Here is an 18,804-nt window from a genome sequence, read left to right on the forward strand (position 1 = left end):
AGACACAGATGGATGGGAAAGATGACCCTGACCCACATAAGACCCACATTCCTGTGCAAGGATAGAAGCATGATAATCAGGAAATGATGGTTGTTAGTTACAGAAAATGCATTATGGTGAAAACCAGGGGGAAAGTGCTTATGAGAGGAAGTGATTGGATTATGGGGAATGAGAGAATAAGGATAGATCATTCCTACTGAGTAAATTGCTGTGATTTATAAGAGAAAGGGTATAGTGATATCTTGGCCCATTACTGACTAGATTCATTTCACAAACAATCCTAAATCAGAATGTGACAGTTTATGGGGAGACAAACAAAGCTCCCAAAGATGCTTATAAGTTACTAAGCTTTTAAACTGGCATATTTTCAACTCCTCATACTTTTGCCACCATCAGCTCCCTTTATTTTTGTAGCTGACATTCATAAATGTAATTCTGTAGCCACCCTTATGTGACACTAGTAATAGTTTACTATATTCTGTGATAAAAGAGAAAATGCTGGATATATTTTATTATATGTTTTGGGAATTTTGTTAAATTTTATAAGAAAGATACCTAAAATAATTTTATATGTATTTAAGTATATTATAATACTGTACAATACTAAAATAATTAAGTGCTGTTTTATAATAGATGGGCATTTTGGTGTTCTAAATATTTCTCTTAAATTACCTATGAATTAATCAAACAGTTACCTTTCATTGCTCCAGATAGGTGAAACACATATTGTTATATATTATATATTAATATATATTCAGTTATATAAGTTTACTTTTATTTTTCAGTTTGGATTTAGGAGCTCTAATCCTTCAAGAATACAAGTTGACAAAATACATTCTGAAGGAAATTTTTGGCAAAGGATTCAACACAGAAAACTTGTGTAACAAGACACGCAATTTTATCAAGAACTTTATTGAAAATGCAAACATTGTTTAGAGTGATTGTTTCTTTTAAAAAAGGAAGAAAGAAGGGAAAACGATTTTGGGAAAAGTTCAAGAAATGGCATTAAAGCATAGCTCAGCAAGGGTCTAAATACCTTGCTTTTTTATAATGATTGATCAGTGCAAGGAAATTAAAATATTTAGTCGTATAGGTGATTATGTGTGTTGTCATGAATGATCTTTGAATGTCATTTTTTTCTTACCTCTGCTTGGGGTCACACACTCCCTGATGAGGGATTTGGTTGCTAGTATTAAAGGAATGATTGCAGGGTTGACATTTTATTGTGAAAGAAGAGAAGTTGAAAGCAAAGCGCTATATTTCTTTCTGAGCTGGCATACAGACACACTCACAAGCCAAAGTTTTCCTTGGGAAAACTTTGCACTTTGTCCTCAATTGAGACCCGAAGAAGCCATTATAGAGCAGAGATACAGAAATTTTTCCAGATACAAGCTACCGCAGAAAAATCTCACAACTTTCTTAGCCGCAGAAAATTCTCAATACATTTTTCATGATGTCTGGGCAACGATAATGTGCCACTCTACTTGCTTGCTAGGATGAGTTAGGTTGAAAAGTATAGTCCCAACAGCATCGAGTAGTATATGTTACAGAGGTACATGAATCAAATAGATGTTGGAGATAATCTTTCCTTTTTGATGTAATTAATTTTAGCCCATCTTTCTGGTATGAGTTAGATACCAAGGATCACAGTCTATCACAGCCCCTTCTACTTCATGGCATTTGTCTTTTTGTTCACAATAGCCATCCTAACAAAAGAAGACATTAACGCTGGTCTTAACGGCCTTACATTTTCTGGCCCCCATTTCCTCTCGGATTCTCTCATTCCAACTCAACTGGGCTTCAGCTTCACTGTGGTCCTTGTTATTCTTAGGACATACCAGGCGAAATCCTGCCTCAGGGTCTTCACGCTGGCCATTCTCCTCCTGGACACTCTTTGTCCAAACAGCCAAACAGTATTCCCTTACCTCCTTCAAATATCTGTTTAAATGTTATCTGCTTAGTGAGGCATGTGCTGACCACTATATTTAAAATAGTAACACCCTAAGCATCTTCATGCCCATGACCTTGTCTCATTTTTCACCATGGTACATAATACTTCCTAACATGGTATATAATTTACTTGTGTATTATATATTCATTTATTTATATTTTTCTAATATATATTATTTGTCTCTCTCCATTAAAATGGAAGTTCCATGGTCTTTGTCTCTTTGGTTATCTTCTATATTTCCAGCACTTCCAAAGTGCCTGGCATGCCATAGGTGTTCAGTAAACTGTTGCTAAATGAAAAGGGTTAAACAGTAGAAGCTTTATGGATGGATCCAAAGCTACCTTGATCACCTGTATGAGCTTTTTGTCCTCTTAGTGCCTAGCATATAGTAAGTACTTAATAAATATTTATTCATTCAATGAATGCATAAATTTATTCTCAAGGCCAACTAAACATTTGGTTATAATAAAAACAAGGGGACTCTAAAATATTTTCCTGTTTTATACCACTTGAAATGTGTGGCCGATCAGAAAATTGTTTCTCTCCACACTGGTTCTTACAGAGCTGGAAGTCAAATTTTGCAAAAAACATTAATAATAAAGGAGCCTTAATACATTTATACAGAGATCATATCCCATCCCCTTTTATAGAGTCAGAGGCAGAAGAGAGGCCATTGAAACCCACAAAGCATCTTATATTTATATTTTTCAAAGCAATTAATTATGCTGATGGCAGGAGACCTCTTATAGCTCTCATCTGTTATGTATAATTACCTAAAAAATTAGGCTACAATTTGAGGCGGTTTTCCTAGGACCATAAAGCTAGCAGTAAAAAGAATGAAAATGTCTGTTTATGCAGGGTATGTGTATGATTCCTTGATACCTTAGTTGTTGCAGAAACTGTGTACCCAATTCTGTCTTCATCATTAGCATCTCTTAGCTCATCAAATCGAATCCTGGAGCATTCTTTCTTTACCCTCTCCCCTGGATGTTTTCTTGGCAACACAAAACTGGATCTTTGAGTACGGGGTGTCAATGTTCAGATTATTGTACAGTTTTCAGAAGTACAAATAGGAAGAGTATCTTTGTCACTCCAAAGGTATTTGTTCACTGAAAGTTCCTTAAATGTATTTTCTAGATTCCAGTATAGTTACATTCAAGTACTATTATTAAAATATGTCAATGCTATTATTAAAATATTTTTGGATTGAGTTGTGCACCTAAATTCCATAGACATAATGTTATATGCCTAAGAAATATATTCTAAATATCAATTACTTATTCACAGTTTAAAGATTGTCACCACTATTAATCTCTTAGTCTGTTTTGTGTTGCTATAAGAAAGTATCAGAGACTTGGTAATTTGTAAGAATAGACATTTGTTTTCTTATAGTTCTGGAAGCTGGGAGGTCCAAGATGAAGGTGCAGACAGATTTGCTTATCTGGTGAGGGTTGCACCCTCTGGAGGGGAGGAACGCGTGTCCTCACACAGTGGAAAGCAGAAGGGCAAGCTATCCAAATGCTTAGTGAAGCCTGTCTTATAAGGACCTTAATCCCATTCACCATGGGAGGTATTCTCATGACGTAATCACCTCTTAGAGGCCCCACCTCTTCATACCATCACATTGGCCATTGTATTTCAACATCTGAATTTTGGAGGGGACATGTTCAAATGATAGTAACATCTTATAGCTCTCTAGTATTGAAATAAACCTTTTGACTCTCTTCAGAGCATGTGATTCACTTGAACCAGATATACTACCCATATTTATACCATCCCAACTTGCAAGAAATTATCTGCAATTTAAAAACAAAGACAAAAACTTTCTCCATTCTGATCCTATTTGCCTCATTCCAAGCTCATCTTTCCATTTGCCAGATAGGCCTCTCAGACTTCTGGAGGTTCTCAAACTCAATGAATATGAATCCAAATTTGTCATCTCCTACCATAGTCTTACCCCACCAAAATCAGTGTTATGTTCCTGAATGTGCTGTTGTGAACTGCCAAAATTCACTAATATTAATGCATGAGTTAGCTTTTGCTACTTTCTCTGTCTCAATTTGCACCCACATCAAATTATTCCGAGTTCTTTTTATTAATCTTTCTATAGTGACTCTAGGTTTCATCTCCTTCTATCTATCCCTTCTGTCACTATTCTTATTTAGGATCTCATGTTTTACTTGGCCTTTTGGAAAGAGCTTATCTACACTCAGTGTTTTTCAAATAACTTAACTTTTTCATAGTTACCTGAGTTGTCTTCCTAAATCAATGGAAAAATAATTCTTTTCTCAAAAACCTCAGCGGAATCCCACTATTTAAAGAATAAACTCCAAATTCTTTAACGTAACAATCAGATACTCTCTAGCTTAATTCCTAAATTACTACTTGGGCTTGTACATTTTTATTCCTCCATAAATACTGGTCTCTCTGTGATAGTTCTGTTTCTTGGATTTAGGGATTCTGAATCTTTTTTTGTACCATGAATCCCTTTGGAAATCTGGTGAAATTTATTGACTCCTTCCTAGAGTAATTTATTTTTTACTTGTAAAATAATAACATTACCAAGATAAGCAATTCTACAGCAATACAACTCTATCTGTCTGTGGGTCCTGTTGTTTATGTCTTTGTGACTTTTCTATGATCCTCCCCTTATCACAGAAGTGCCCCTAACCCTGCTCTATCCTTCTCATCTATCAAAGACTAGTGCAATTCCCACCTTCACTGTGCATCTTTACCTTGCAACCCTGCCCCATCTGTATCATCACTTTGCTCGCTCATTGTAGATTTTATGTTATTTATTTCTATTTATCCCTTATCTTTATCTTTTATGATACCTTGGTAATTGACAACAATGTGGCAAATACTGAACTAGCCACTTTTACATACTTTGTTTTCATAATTTCTTTTAAAGCACTATAAAATATTCATATGATGGGGAAACTGAGGTCCAAACATTTTGGTGTTTCACCAAGATCATACAACTTGTATTCTTGCTAGATTATGAGTTATTTGAGGAAAGGAATATTTTATCTTCCTGATTATATCTTCTCCGGATCTGTGGGATAGTACTTTTTCAATAATGTTTGCCCGTATGTATTTAAAAATTGAAAATATTGGGAAATACTTATCTCTCAATATTTAATATCATTAGAATTGACTAGGGGCCCCAGGAGGACAGAGGTGTGTGCAGCAGTGTTCTTAGGTTAATGTCTGTGTGAAATTAACTGTGGCTAAATCTTTCCCTGCATACTATTATCTCTCCTAATTCCCAGTGGCTTCACAAATTGAAATTGTACACATAAGGATTTTAAACAGAAACATTTTTAAGATATTGTCTCCTGTTTTGCGTTACTGAAAAAATAACAAAGTAGGACAAATTAAGAAAGTAGAACAAATTAAAGAATTTAATTGGAGTCATAAGGAATTCAAGAAATATTTGAAGATTGCATTTCTAATAATAGATCAGAACAATTGAATAACCATTTCATATTCTCCACCCTCAGTGAAAACAATAAAATCAACTCAATTTACATTTGTAAAACAATATATGTATACTTTCATTATACCAGTTTTAATTTTCAGCTGTGCTTCTCTATCTCTCTGTAGTCAAATACTACGTTTCTGCAAGGGTTTTCTTAAAACAGCATTGCTAGGTTAACTGTTTTAAAAGAAAAATATTTATTTGCTTAAAAAGGTTTACTTTAGCAATAGTAATGCTTTCCTTTCAAAATATTATTTCAAGTTTTAAAATAATGAACTTATGATTTTAATTAATTAAGTTTTCATGTGGAAGTTGTTCATCTAGAGTAACTAATTTTAAAGAATTGGATCTTTTTATTTGGTAATGCCTTTAGCACTCTGTGAAATATAAATTAATGTAAAATTAAAATTAATTTATTATGACTATCCATTTTTCATGGTCTTTTCTATTATTGTGCTGTAGCAAGTACTAATTCTAATGTAGCTAGATAATTAATTTTCTATTGTCATAGCTCCAGATGGTCCTCCTGAAAATGTTCATGTAGTAGCAACATCACCTTTTAGCATCAGCATAAGCTGGAGTGAACCTGCTGTCATTACTGGACCAACATGTTATCTGATTGATGTCAAATCGGTAAGGCATGTCTTACCTTCTGTAAAAGTCAGTATAAAATGGTTAATAATACAAGATTGGGAACCAGACTATTTGAATTTGAATTTTGGCTCTGTTAGACAGTAGGAAAATTACTTTACTTGTTTGTGTTTCAATGTCTACATCTGTAAAGATTAATAATAGTAAACAGGGTATGAGGACTGAATCAGTTAACATGCATAAAGAACTTGGAACATTCCCTGAGATATGGTAAATGCTCAATAAATATAAAATATTAGTAACATTATTATTATATGTTTTATCAGTGTATAGAATGTGTATATATATGTATGTATATATACACACATACAAGTGGTTAAATTGGTAGTAATACAAATATCTGGTTTACAGTATGGTAGAAAGTGATTCATAATACAAAATGAGAAGAGAGAAGGCATTAGGAGAAATATCTTCCAGATAAAATAACATCAGAGCTAAGTCTTGAAAAATAAGTGAAGCAGAGCATAAAAGGTAAATGGGAATAGGGGTGTAAAAAAGTAAGCCTCATTCAAGAAAAATCAAGTCTTTTGGCAATCCCAGGCCATAGCATTAAAAAAATAAGTTCTAAGAGATGAGGCTAGATCCAGAGGCTGACTATACAACAAGTTACAGAGTTAGGGTTTTATGTTAAGGGCAGTGGGGTGCCAGTTGGTGATACAGATTTCTACTGTATAACATAGGCATGGTTGCAGTGTAGAGGATAGATTGAGAGCAGTATGGGGGGTGTAAAATCAGGCAAGGAGACAGGAAACTATAAAAGGGCAAGGAAAAAGAACAGAGGAAATGTAGCAAGAGAACAGAATGAAAAATAATCTAAACCTATAGAATTTGGTGAAAAATCAACTAACTCATGATGGTTAGTGAGTAGGATAATTAAGGATGATTGTAAGTTATATGACAGAAGATTATGAGGAGGAACAGATCTGTAGAGGAAAGGAATGAGTTCAGTATTAGACACACTGAGTTTGAAATACGTGGCAGTCCTCCAGGTCAATACACCCATTGGCAGTATTAACTATGGATCTGGAGCTCAGGAGAGAAATTCTGGATTTGCAGATTTGGGTAATGTTAGTATTTAGAAGATAGTCAAAATTATAGGAGTGAATGAGATTCACTATGGAATGCGCAAAGTAAGATGACAACCTAAGGACAGCACCCTGGGGACTATCAACACTTAAATAAGAGGCCACTGAAGAGACTGAATGGGAGTAGATAGCCATTTGGATGGAAATCCAGGTATGAAAGTCAAACCCTTCATATAAGATAGGATGCTCAATGATGTCAATAATGCAGAACTGTTAGCCAGAATAAAGACTGGAAGTATTTCCTTTGCACCCTGCTTGGGTTTTGCCGGGCCTGATGAACACAGTTTTCTAATAGCATCTTATGCATTAAATTGGATAGCATAGTGATTTCTCCTCCTTTCTCTCTGTCTCTTGACCAACTTTATAATTTTATTATGTCTTTATAGTATTCCTTAAATGGAGATATAATGCTTCTATCTCAAAAGACCTGTCATCATTAAAATAAAATTGAAAGAATTGTTGATGTATTTGTTCTCCAATTCAGTCTCTATTTTCTGTTCCTTTTGTAGAGCATATTTGTGAAGATTTTAGTATGTAATTAGCCAAAAATAATTAGCATGAATGATGAATGCCCTGGGAATATGCATTAAAAACAAATTATAAAATGATAAAGCTTTACTCTGTCAAATGAAAGGCACTTTATTAATGAAAATAGTTCTCCCTTGGAAATTCTGCTTAAAGGAACAACAAAAAAAAAACATATTAAGAAGTGATTTTGTAATCTCATTCTTGTAGCCTTCTTGCTGAGTTTCAAAGTGAGCAAGGGAAAGAGGGTAGAATGGGAAGATAACAAATATTTTAATTGCTTATTTTCTACAAGTTACATATTCATCTCTTCCTATTCATTATCTTATTATATGTTATCCAGCAATATTTTCATATAAACATTATTACCTTCATTTTGCATAAAAGAAATCTAAGGAACAGAGACGGTGAATAACTTCTCACAGAGCTAAGACTTGGCTAAAACTAACATATCAACAATGGTTTGACAGGAGAAAGGGAAGGTCATTAAATAACAAATAAAATTTGCCAACATAAATATAGCCTCACCAAAACTCCTTTAGATCAACAATAGCAAGAACAGATTCAGACAGAACCTAGTAATTCACAATTTCTTTAGGATTCTTGGAATTAAGTAGAGGTATTTCCTTCCTTCCTTCCTTCCTTCCTTCCTTCCTTCCTTCCTTCCTCCCTCCCTCCCTCCTTCCCTTCCTTCCTTCCTTCCTTCCTCACACATTTTAAAATACTTCCAATGTACCAGAACTGTGCTAGGTGCTGGATATGTAGAAGTGAACAACTCTGATAAAGCACTTCTGCAGCTCATTTCATTAATATGTAATTATCAACATTCAAGAATCACTGGTTCCCAGACTAAGGAAGAATACATAGCATTGCACTTGGGACTTATTGTGCAGCCTGTCTTCTACAAAATACTAGCCACACCGATAAAACTCTTAACTTTAAAAGTGTAAACAAAAATTGTCAATCTTAATAAAATGTAAATATCATCCTAGATGATTCTGCTGGAAATTAATGCATTTAGGATCATTTTCATTGTTCCTTTTACTCTTTTACTGAACAAATTGTTATGAGTAGCTTCTGTGCATCAAGACAAGGATGAAAAACATAAAGCTCTGCTGTCAAGTAGCTCACACCCTAGTGGTACACACTGGAATAGAAACAGCTAATTATAGAGTTTGAGGTATGAAGTTTTGTGGGGAATATAAGGTAACAAAATAATTAAAGTTCCTGTTATGGGAGGCATAGAAGATAAAGGAGACTTCATAGAGCAGGTTAAATATATTCTAGGACTTGACGAATGAATAGGGGTACACAAGATGGGAAAGGGTGGAGGAGGGGTAGGAAGAGAAAAAAAATAGGAAGTGGGGCAGGAAGAGGAGAACCAGAGTCTAATTGCTGATAATGAATATAAAGTAACACTTCAAAAATGATGAAAGACATTTTATAATAATAGATTATCAAGTACAATATGAGCAAACAAACTTGGAATCGATTGAAGGAAAATGAGTCAAAAAGATGTGATTTCAGTCCTGGGTAAGTGGACAAGTAATAGCTAACAACAACAAAGGTGTAGTAGGTTTAATAAAGAAAGGTAATGATGATCTGTTGTACTGCCAAATTTGAGGACCGAGAATTCCTTTCAAATTTTGTTAAATACTTTTAAAGATATAATATATGCGTGCCATGTCATATTTTGCGGCTTGATATTTGTTATCTATTGTTTTAATGGAAGGCATTGGAAGAGTATAATTTATAAATTATACTTATAAATTATAAATTTATAATTTATAAATTATAAATAGTTAAATTTATAAGATCAAACCCAGTGACCTTGTGGAAGTGTAGAATGCTATGGACTCTTGAAAGACCTGGGCTCAAATCCTTCCTCTGCTACTAAGTAACCCTGAGGAAGTCACCTCACCTCTATAAAATCAGAATTCAAATAGCTATAAAAGACAAGTGACATGAACCAGTAGTCAAAGTGAAGCCAATTGAGTGGGGCTCCAATGAATGGGACCCAGGCCCCTTTGCAGAGGTCAATAGTTACCCATCTCTGCACCTCTCAATAATATTTTTTCAGCATGAAATTAAGCCTAGTCTTAAGGAAAATTACAAAAAGCATATTTTTATGTGGTATTCAAATGTTAACAACTAGTTAAATATACATTTTCTGCCAGTGGCATATATTCCTGATCAATAGGATTTCTACGCTGATTTGTTTTTCTTCCATTTTCGAGAAGTGGGGCATTTCTGTCCACTGCTCTGTCTTAAGGTGGGAATGATCTATTTGACTGTATGCAACGATAGTATTATTTATATCATCCTTTTACTATGTTTCTTTCTTTTCTTTTTTTATAGCAACATCTTTTTTTAAAAAAAAATTGAGTTAATTTTATTTACATTACCTCAGCAAACATCTCTATAAATGAGTTTCCAGGACAACATTTACAATATAGTTATACCATATGCAAATCAATAAGTGTGTTTCGCCATATTATCAATAAAATATGTTCTTAGCAAAGAGCATTAAAAGAATACATTGAACCAACCAACCAAACAAAAAATATTTCAAAGTTATAAGGGAGGGTCAAGTTGAAAATGGACTTAATAGTGTTCACTGTGTATAAAACCTGGTTTTAAGTGTTTCAATTAAGATACCTGAAAGTAGTATGTATGATAGGATTTTGAATTTTCTCATGGTTATCTTGGGAAAAGCCCTTCTACTTAGTGCTAGCAAGTTTAGTTATGTTTAATATCTGGAGTGAATAGGCCAGAACCTCCATAAAGGACAGACTATGTTTGAACAAATCATATAGCTACATTTCATATGCCTAAAGACACTCATTTATGCACATTAATAATTATGACATCCACAATTAATTACTATCCAGTGCTATGCATAGTGCTAAATCAGAGTTTTTCAAACTGCAGCCATCATCAGAATTTTTAAATGAGGTGGAATAAAGTTAAAAAGAGCAGAAAATATCAAAGTGTACTTCAGAAAGATGGTGTATTTCTGAAAAATGTGTTACAGTCATAAGATACGTATATATTTTATATCTATCAGTCTTATTTTCTGAATTATGTTACAAAGAGTGTTTCCTTTTGTGGGTAATGGTGAAAAAATATTGAAATCTATGTGCCAACTACTTTAGACTTGTCCTTTCTAAATCTCAGTGAAACACTGTAAATAGTTGTTATTAGCCCAATTTTACATGCATTGAAAGACTAGACTGTGCAGGTGGTTTCTCAAATACTACAGGAGCTATAAGTGGCCAATTTGGGATTTGAGCCCTGTGTGATTAGGTACCAAAACCTCTATGCTTTCTTCTACAAAATATTGGAGTCAAAAGTGGAGTTTCATTGACTGCAAAGATGATTTTTGCTTATTTATTTAATGGGTTGGTTAATCACGGTTGGCTGGTTTGGCTTTTTTCTTTTACTTTCAACTATTAAAATAATTAATAATTAGTAAGCTGTTATAATAGCACTTTAGATTTCCCAGAGCAATCTGATTGTAAAATAAATAAATACAAATTTGGCTAGATAAATACATCTCACGTAGCTTTGTATTATTATGTTTTGGTGACTCAGATTTCAAGTGCTGCTTCCTTAATTTTTACTTATATTTTCCTATAGGTAGATAATGATGAATTTAATATATCCTTCATCAAGTCAAATGAAGAAAATAAAACCATAGAAATTAAAGATTTAGAAATATTCACAAGGTATTCTGTAGTGATCACTGCATTTACTGGGAACATTAGTGCTGCATATGTAGAAGGGAAGTCAAGTGCTGAAAAGATTGTTACTACTTTAGAATCAGGTAAGGAGAATTTCTCAACCTTGCTAAAAATTGACTGAGATTTAGCTGGCTTTCTTACAGTTCATCATACTCCACCAAAAAAGGATATGTGTTATGAGAAGTTTTTAAAGCATATAAACAAAAAAATTAGTGACTCTCTGCAACTGACAAAAAGGAAGATTTCTATTTATATTTTTGAGGTAAAGAGGAGTTATGTAGAATATTCAATCCTTGTAAATACAGCAACAATTAAAGGTATCCGCTGTATTTCTTTGCACTTATTTAATCTGCTAATTGTTTCAGAAATTAAGTAAGCTTGCCTAAGAGATAATATTTCCAACTGTCTATATCCAATAACACTTCAACTAAAATTCTATTTCAATTATTTCTGTCCCATTATTTGAATGAATATTAAACTTGTAATACTCTGTGAGTATTAAATAATCTGGAATTCAAAAGTAGAATCCAGCTCACATTTATCACAGCTGTTGTCTTCCCTTAGTCAAGTAACATATGTCTTATTATATAACTCTTTGATAAATGTCAGAATACATACAGATTTCCTCAAGTTCTTATGAACAGGGTCTGAATGAATAATAAGATTGTAACCAATAAGAAATAAATTTGGAAATCAACATCCCAGAACTTGCTTGCCCCATCCTCCTTCAGACTCCTGATGTTCTTTGCCACCAGATATATCATTGGAAAAAGCAGATGAAGGGATATGTTGCTATAGTTTATTTGTTGCTATCTGTAAGGTAAGTATAGGAGGTAAAATTTTATTGCAGCTAGTTTTTTTCATTACATTATATTCTCTATGCATTTTGTCTGTAAACTTATGGTTCTAAATTAAAAGGTAAATTTTATCATCAGCATCCTAAAATTCCATTTGTTCCTATTTGTCTGCCAAGTATCACAGGTATCTATTTTCTGATTATGCTTTTTACTTCTCAATCCCTCCTACCTGTGAGGAAAGATATGATGAATGTACTCACATTTATACCATAAAGCATTGTTTGTCAAATCTTAATGTGCTATCTGTTTCAAGGATATCACAATTTAATACATTTTTACTAAATCTCTAAGAGTAGAATTTTACGTGTATAACCAAAAATCTGGGGACTAGGAAATTTTTTACAACATTGAGAGAATTCCTTGGTTTATCTGACTTAAAATCACATCCTAAATTTAGAGAAACATCTCATAAGAAAATATATTTATGACACAGCATAAAAACGTGTAGTAACAAATGCAAAAATATCTCTCTTGAACCAATTTAACCTTTATTTTAGCTTTGCATTTTTCCATTTAAAATGAAATATTTGGCACAATAGTACGTTTATCTGCTTCTCTTTTTATTCTTTGCTGTTAATTTATTTACATTTTTTGCAAGATAATGAAGCTTGAATATCTGAACTGTTGACAGCCAAATATTACATTTCTTCATGGAAATTCTTTACTTAGTATGGAAGGATATAACTATTTCAAGTTGATCAAAATAGATATAGTTATTCAATCAGTCACTTATATAAAGAACACTAATTATGTTATGCATCAAGAAGTAGCTCCTTTATTCATAAAATAACTTTTATCCTCATGCATATTTTAATAATGTATTGACGCTTAGCTTGTCATATTTTAAGCTGTTATTTATCTAAAATAAACTAAAATATTTATACTATATAAAGAACTCTTAAAACCCAGCAATTTAAAAAAATCCAATTAGAAAATTGGCAGAAGACATGAACAGACATTTCACCACAAAGGAGACATTGTTGGTAAAACAAACAAACAAACAAAAAATGACAACATAAGTTTTCGATACCATTAGCCATTCGGAAAATGCAAATTAAAACCACAATAAGATATTATTGTCTATGTACTGGAACAGATAAGATAATAATTTAAAATATGGCGATGATACCCAATGCTGGCAAGGGATGCAGAAAGACTGGACCTCTCATACATTGCTAGTAGGAATGTAAAATGGAATAGCCACAATGGAAAATAATTTTGCAGCCACTTATAAAACTAAACATGAAATTACTGTGTGACCCAGTAGTCACACTCTTGGGCACTGATCACAGAGAATTGGAAAATTATGCTCACACAAACATCTGTCATCAAGATTGATTGCAGTTTTATTAGTAATAATGAAAACTGGAAACAACCCAAATGTTTTTCCATGATTAAACAAACTCTGCTACATCCACAAAATGGAACACTACTCGGCAATAAAAAGAAGAATGTACTATTAATACACGTAGTATCCACCTTGATGGACCTCAAGGCCATTGTGCTATTGTCATTTTCAAAATGACAAAACTATACAGAGGAAGAGTTATTAGTGTTGTGAAGAAGCATATACTGCAAATAAAAGAGGATACTAGGAGAGAATTTCTTTAGGGTGATGTAATAGTTTTATATCTTGTTTATGGTGGTGGTTAAAGGAATCTATACAGAAGACAAAATTGCATAAAAGTATAACAAAACATGGAAAGTGGTGAAATTGGGATAAAGTCTGTAGCATTAACAGTATTGTACCAATATCAGTTTCCTGGTTTCATATTAAACTCCAGTTACATAAGATGTTACCAATGGGGAAAACTGGGAGAAAGTTAAATGGTATGTCCTGTTTTTGCCACTTCTTTTGACTCTAAATTGTCATGCCATTGCACTCCAGTCAGGGTGACAAAGGGAGACCCTGTCTCGAAAACAAACAAAAGATTAAAATGTCATAGAAACACATTCTGCGTAAAAATAAGTGCATATAAAACAAACAAACTGGATCACCATTATGGTTGCTGTGAATTACAGATGTCAATGATTCTATAATGCGTCAGTCATTTTGCTAGTTTTTGCAGTTTATATGGTTTAATTTGTGGAATACTCTTTAAAAACAGAAGTTCAAAGCAAATAAATTTATGTGGAGATAAAAAGGAATACAATATTTTTAAAAATTAATTGTTAAATATTTTATTTTAGCCCCAAAGGACCCACCTAACAACATGACATTTCAGAAGATACCAGATGAAGTTACAAAATTTCAATTAACGTTCCTTCCTCCTTCTCAACCTAATGGAAATATCCAAGTATATCAAGCTCTGGTTTACCGAGAAGATGATCCTACTGCTGTCCAGATTCACAACCTCAGTATTATACAGAAAACCAACACATTCATCATTGCAGTGCTAGAAGGACTAAAAGGTGGACATACATACAATATCAGTGTAAGAATCCGTAGCTTCAGTTAATTACCCAAATGACAATGTCAGTTTATGAACTTGGCATTTAAAAATATTGCAGTTTGTGTACACATGACATTTCCCATATCTTTTTGTGAGATTGTTTGACATCTCAACAAAAATAAATTTTGAGAACGGAAATTACCTATTTTCTGCTATAATACAAGTACTATTAAATTAAAATATGTAAATAACCAAGAAGTTTGCACAATAATAATAGAAACTCAGACATAAAAGAGAAAGAAAATGCACATTAAAAGTAAAAGAACAGTGATATATAAAGAGATAACTCTGCCTAAAAAAAAGCTATATGATTATGAATTTAAAATGGAAAAGCAAATTTTAAGGGCAAACGACAGAAATAATTGTTTACCTGTTTAAAATTCTCATGCATTTTAACCAAGTATTACTAAAAGCTAATAGCATTTTATGTCTTAATTCTAAATTCCCTATATTTGGACAGAAATGTATGCATGAGTTCATATACACACACAGAGACATATACAGACACAATTTGTTTTATTCCTTGCCTACTTTTAGATCATCTTGAAATTTTCAAATAAAATTATATGGTTCAGAAAAATCATCTTCTAAGAAACAGAATTTACTCTAAATCTTCAAGTAGTTTGGTAATCTGCCTACCAACTCTTGATTAATATCAATGTAATTATCAGGTCATTGATAATAATTTGTATATGTATATGTGTATAAAATGATTATATTTACTACTTCTCTCACTCACTTTGACTTTATATCTTTATAAAATAAATCTTTTTGGGATTCTTTTTGCATGTCCCATTAAATGGACCACCATTGTGAAAGATCGATTAGAGGGAAGACGGTGACTAAGAGAATAAAGTAACCTGGGTTCAAATACTGGCGTCTGTGCCAGGGCAGCTTTATCAAATCTGAGCCCAGATTTCTTATGTGAAAAATTGGTAATAGGAATAATAACTTCTTTATAGGATATTTGTGAGGATTAAATATTCATAGTTATGGTAGGTAGTGAATGGTACATATATTTTGGCTATCGGAAGAGAGAAAATAGGAACCAAAAATGTGCAACTAATTAATAATTTTTAAAAATCCTGTTTGCAGACTGCAATTTGCAGTATCCTTAAAACCTTGAAGTTTGTTAGGATGTATAACTTTAGCACCTGTATTGACCTACTGAATCAAAATCTGCATATTTGCATTTAACAAGGTGTGCAAATGACTTCTTTGCACACTGCAATTTCAGAGGCAGTGCCCAAATTTTCACTTATTATTTCACTTAAATGTTAGATTCTACCATAAAGAAATAAAAATAATGGACCATACTATAACATACGTTTTTTATTTTTAATACTTTTTTTTGAATTTACAAACTCAAATATTTTCTCTAGGCATTTTCAAGCCACATTTTATGGTCTTGGTTTATTTATCATATCTACCACATGTATATTGTAATATTAACTCAATAAAAACATTTTAAAAGTATCTAGAGTGTGGGAGGGTGGGCCACTAATATATAAAACAAATTAAGTAATTCCAATAAACATTTCGTATACTGAATTGGGTTTATCGAGTACAATGAAATAAGCCAAGAATATAGTCTTTGTTTAATATAGCAAGATAAAGTGAAGAAAAGAAGATTCTCTGTCTACAGCTTCCTTAGCACAAAGTTAATTGAAAGGATTCACGTTTGTGTAAATCACCCTCTGTGTATACAAACAGAAATGTTTTATGTGTATATGCTGCATTATGCAGGTTATAGCGTCAGATACTTTGGGGCAGGGGTGAAGAAGGGCATAAAGGCCATCTTTCAGGGGAATGATTTAATACAGGAAAACTGGGAGGCTGAAGGAATAGGATTTCATCTTAGAGAGGGAAAAAAAGAGGCTCTTGAATATGGATTTACAGAAGGCCAGAATTACCTAGCTACAGAGAGAAGGAACAGATGTTAGAGTAGATGAAGGGAGAGCGTAGATACAGTGGCTGTAGTGCTCTGTTCTTCCTACATTCACATTAAAATCATGGTCAGTCCAGGTCTCAGTGATAGGGCTGTTTAGATCACTCAGCCTTTGTTCTCAGCGTTTAGTACCAGAACATCAATTTTTAGAAATACTTCATTGTTAATGTTCTTCCTACACATATTATATTCAAGTGCAAGAAAATACAATTAATAGACTATATGCAGTTGTTTTTTAAAGAATTATTTAAAATTACATGTAACCATAATCAGTTTTATATATATATATCTATGTATATACGTACATATATAGATACATGCATATATATATATATACACACACACATACATAAGCAATCACTTGAAAATAGTAACAAATATTTCTTTGTTTTAGGTTTACGCAGTCAATAGTGCTGGTGCAGGTCCAAAGGTTCCGATGAGAATAACCATGGATATCAAAGGTACATACATGAGCTACCTTCCTATGAAATGCTATTAATCGGTGATTATAATTTAAATTCCATACTTGAAATAAGGATGTAGACAAGACTTTAAGTGATAAATATGCATATATTAAGCACATACTAAGTAAAAATGTGTGGTTATTAGAAGCTATAGTTAAAAACATTTAAATGATGATGTGAATTACCATGTTAAATAAGGAGAATGTCTTTATTTTATATTTCTTTAATATATTTTATATTTCTAAGTTTAAATTTTTAAAGACAAATTTTGTAGTCCATTATTTTATGTTTTTTTAAATGTTATCGAAAAGAAAGTGTTTAAATTGCCTATCATTAGACTTTGACTAGGTCTAATTAGATTATTAGATTGTTTGACTGATTTTTATTTTGGAAGTGAGATTCTTTCAGTTAATCAAATAGTGTTTTTTGAACTACCATGTAGGTTGGTTTATGATTCTGACAGTAAAGTAAATCTATCAATTCATGATTCTGGCAAGTATTTTTTATAGAAAATATAACTAAAATTTGGGTCATCCTTTCAAAATAAAACAAACAAACCATGAAACCCAAAAAAGATGATTAAGAGGAATTTAGGGCCATTCAAATGATCACGGTGCCCTCTCTTCTTGAGAGTGAAAACCAGCAGGTAATAATTATGCCATCTCTCTAAAAATGTGCAATAAAACCTTCAGAGAGGTTTTAAAAACAGAAGTGGATGGACTTTTAGTAGAATTCTACCTGATATGTCTCTTTCTAAAGCAAAAAGTAACTTTTTTCAGTCTTTGGCAAATACAGCAGAGCACAGTGATTAAAGGTGACAGCATTAGGCTGGGTTTAGGGTCAAACTGCTGGATTGAATCATGGATTAGCCACTTGATATCTATTTGACTTTGAGAAAGTTTCTTAACCTCTATAGGCCTAAAAAATGGAGATAATACTAGTTCCTATCTCAAAGTTACTAACTTTGAGGATTAAAAGAGAATCTGAAAAAACCCTTAAGACCCCTGCCTGGAAACATGTACTATTAAGAATAAAAAATATTCACTGTTAGATGAAACTGATAAGTTTTATCTTTTTGTCAATGGATTATTTATATAATTGTGATACTCTTTATAAGTGTTTGATTTAAATTGATAAATTATTTACTTTGGGATGTACAAATGCATAAAGTCTTAAAAAACATCAATTATTTCACAAAATGACTTCACAAAGAATAGCATGAGTCATACCTTTTTAATTTCTCTTTGTTATTCAGTGGCAGACGTGTAGGTGTACAGATAGCAATACATGCATCACTTTTATGCTTTAGTAAAACTTCCCATTTCAGATGCTATTCCCATCCCCATGCCAGGTTGGTTAATCTTGACTTTTACTCCTTACCTAAGGCAGGCAGACTTACGACTTCTAGTCTAGAGAAGATATATGAACAATGTCTTAGTGGTGGGATCCTAGAGAAATTATGTTTTCTCTACTAATACACATTATTTTATTAATGATGTGGAATATTCAATTGGTAGTAGTCTCATGAAATTTGCATTTGACAGATATTATGAAGTTGGATAGTAATGTCCAATGCTGGATTCCTCTAACTGGAAATCTTTTCCTGGGGACTCCCCAGTGGCCTTGCTGAGAGTCTCAGAGCTACC

The 18,804-nt window shown here is 32.7% G+C and overlaps 1 protein-coding gene across 1 annotated transcript in view; it reads left to right on the forward strand.

The window, feature by feature from the left end:
• PTPRQ (protein tyrosine phosphatase receptor type Q) overlaps positions 1 to 18,804 on the forward strand; it is a 242,407-nt gene that overhangs the window by 161,597 nt on the left and 62,006 nt on the right. The window contains exons 27-30 of the mRNA XM_003811662.4: positions 5,944 to 6,065; positions 11,333 to 11,519; positions 14,484 to 14,728; positions 17,089 to 17,155. Of these exons, the coding sequence (XP_003811710.3) occupies positions 5,944 to 6,065; positions 11,333 to 11,519; positions 14,484 to 14,728; positions 17,089 to 17,155 (621 nt within the window). The remainder of the gene's footprint in view (positions 1 to 5,943; positions 6,066 to 11,332; positions 11,520 to 14,483; positions 14,729 to 17,088; positions 17,156 to 18,804) is intronic.

The sequence above is a fragment of the Pan paniscus genome, chromosome 10, assembly GCF_029289425.2.
Source record: "Pan paniscus chromosome 10, NHGRI_mPanPan1-v2.0_pri, whole genome shotgun sequence".
NCBI classification, from domain to species: Eukaryota; Metazoa; Chordata; class Mammalia; order Primates; family Hominidae; genus Pan; species Pan paniscus.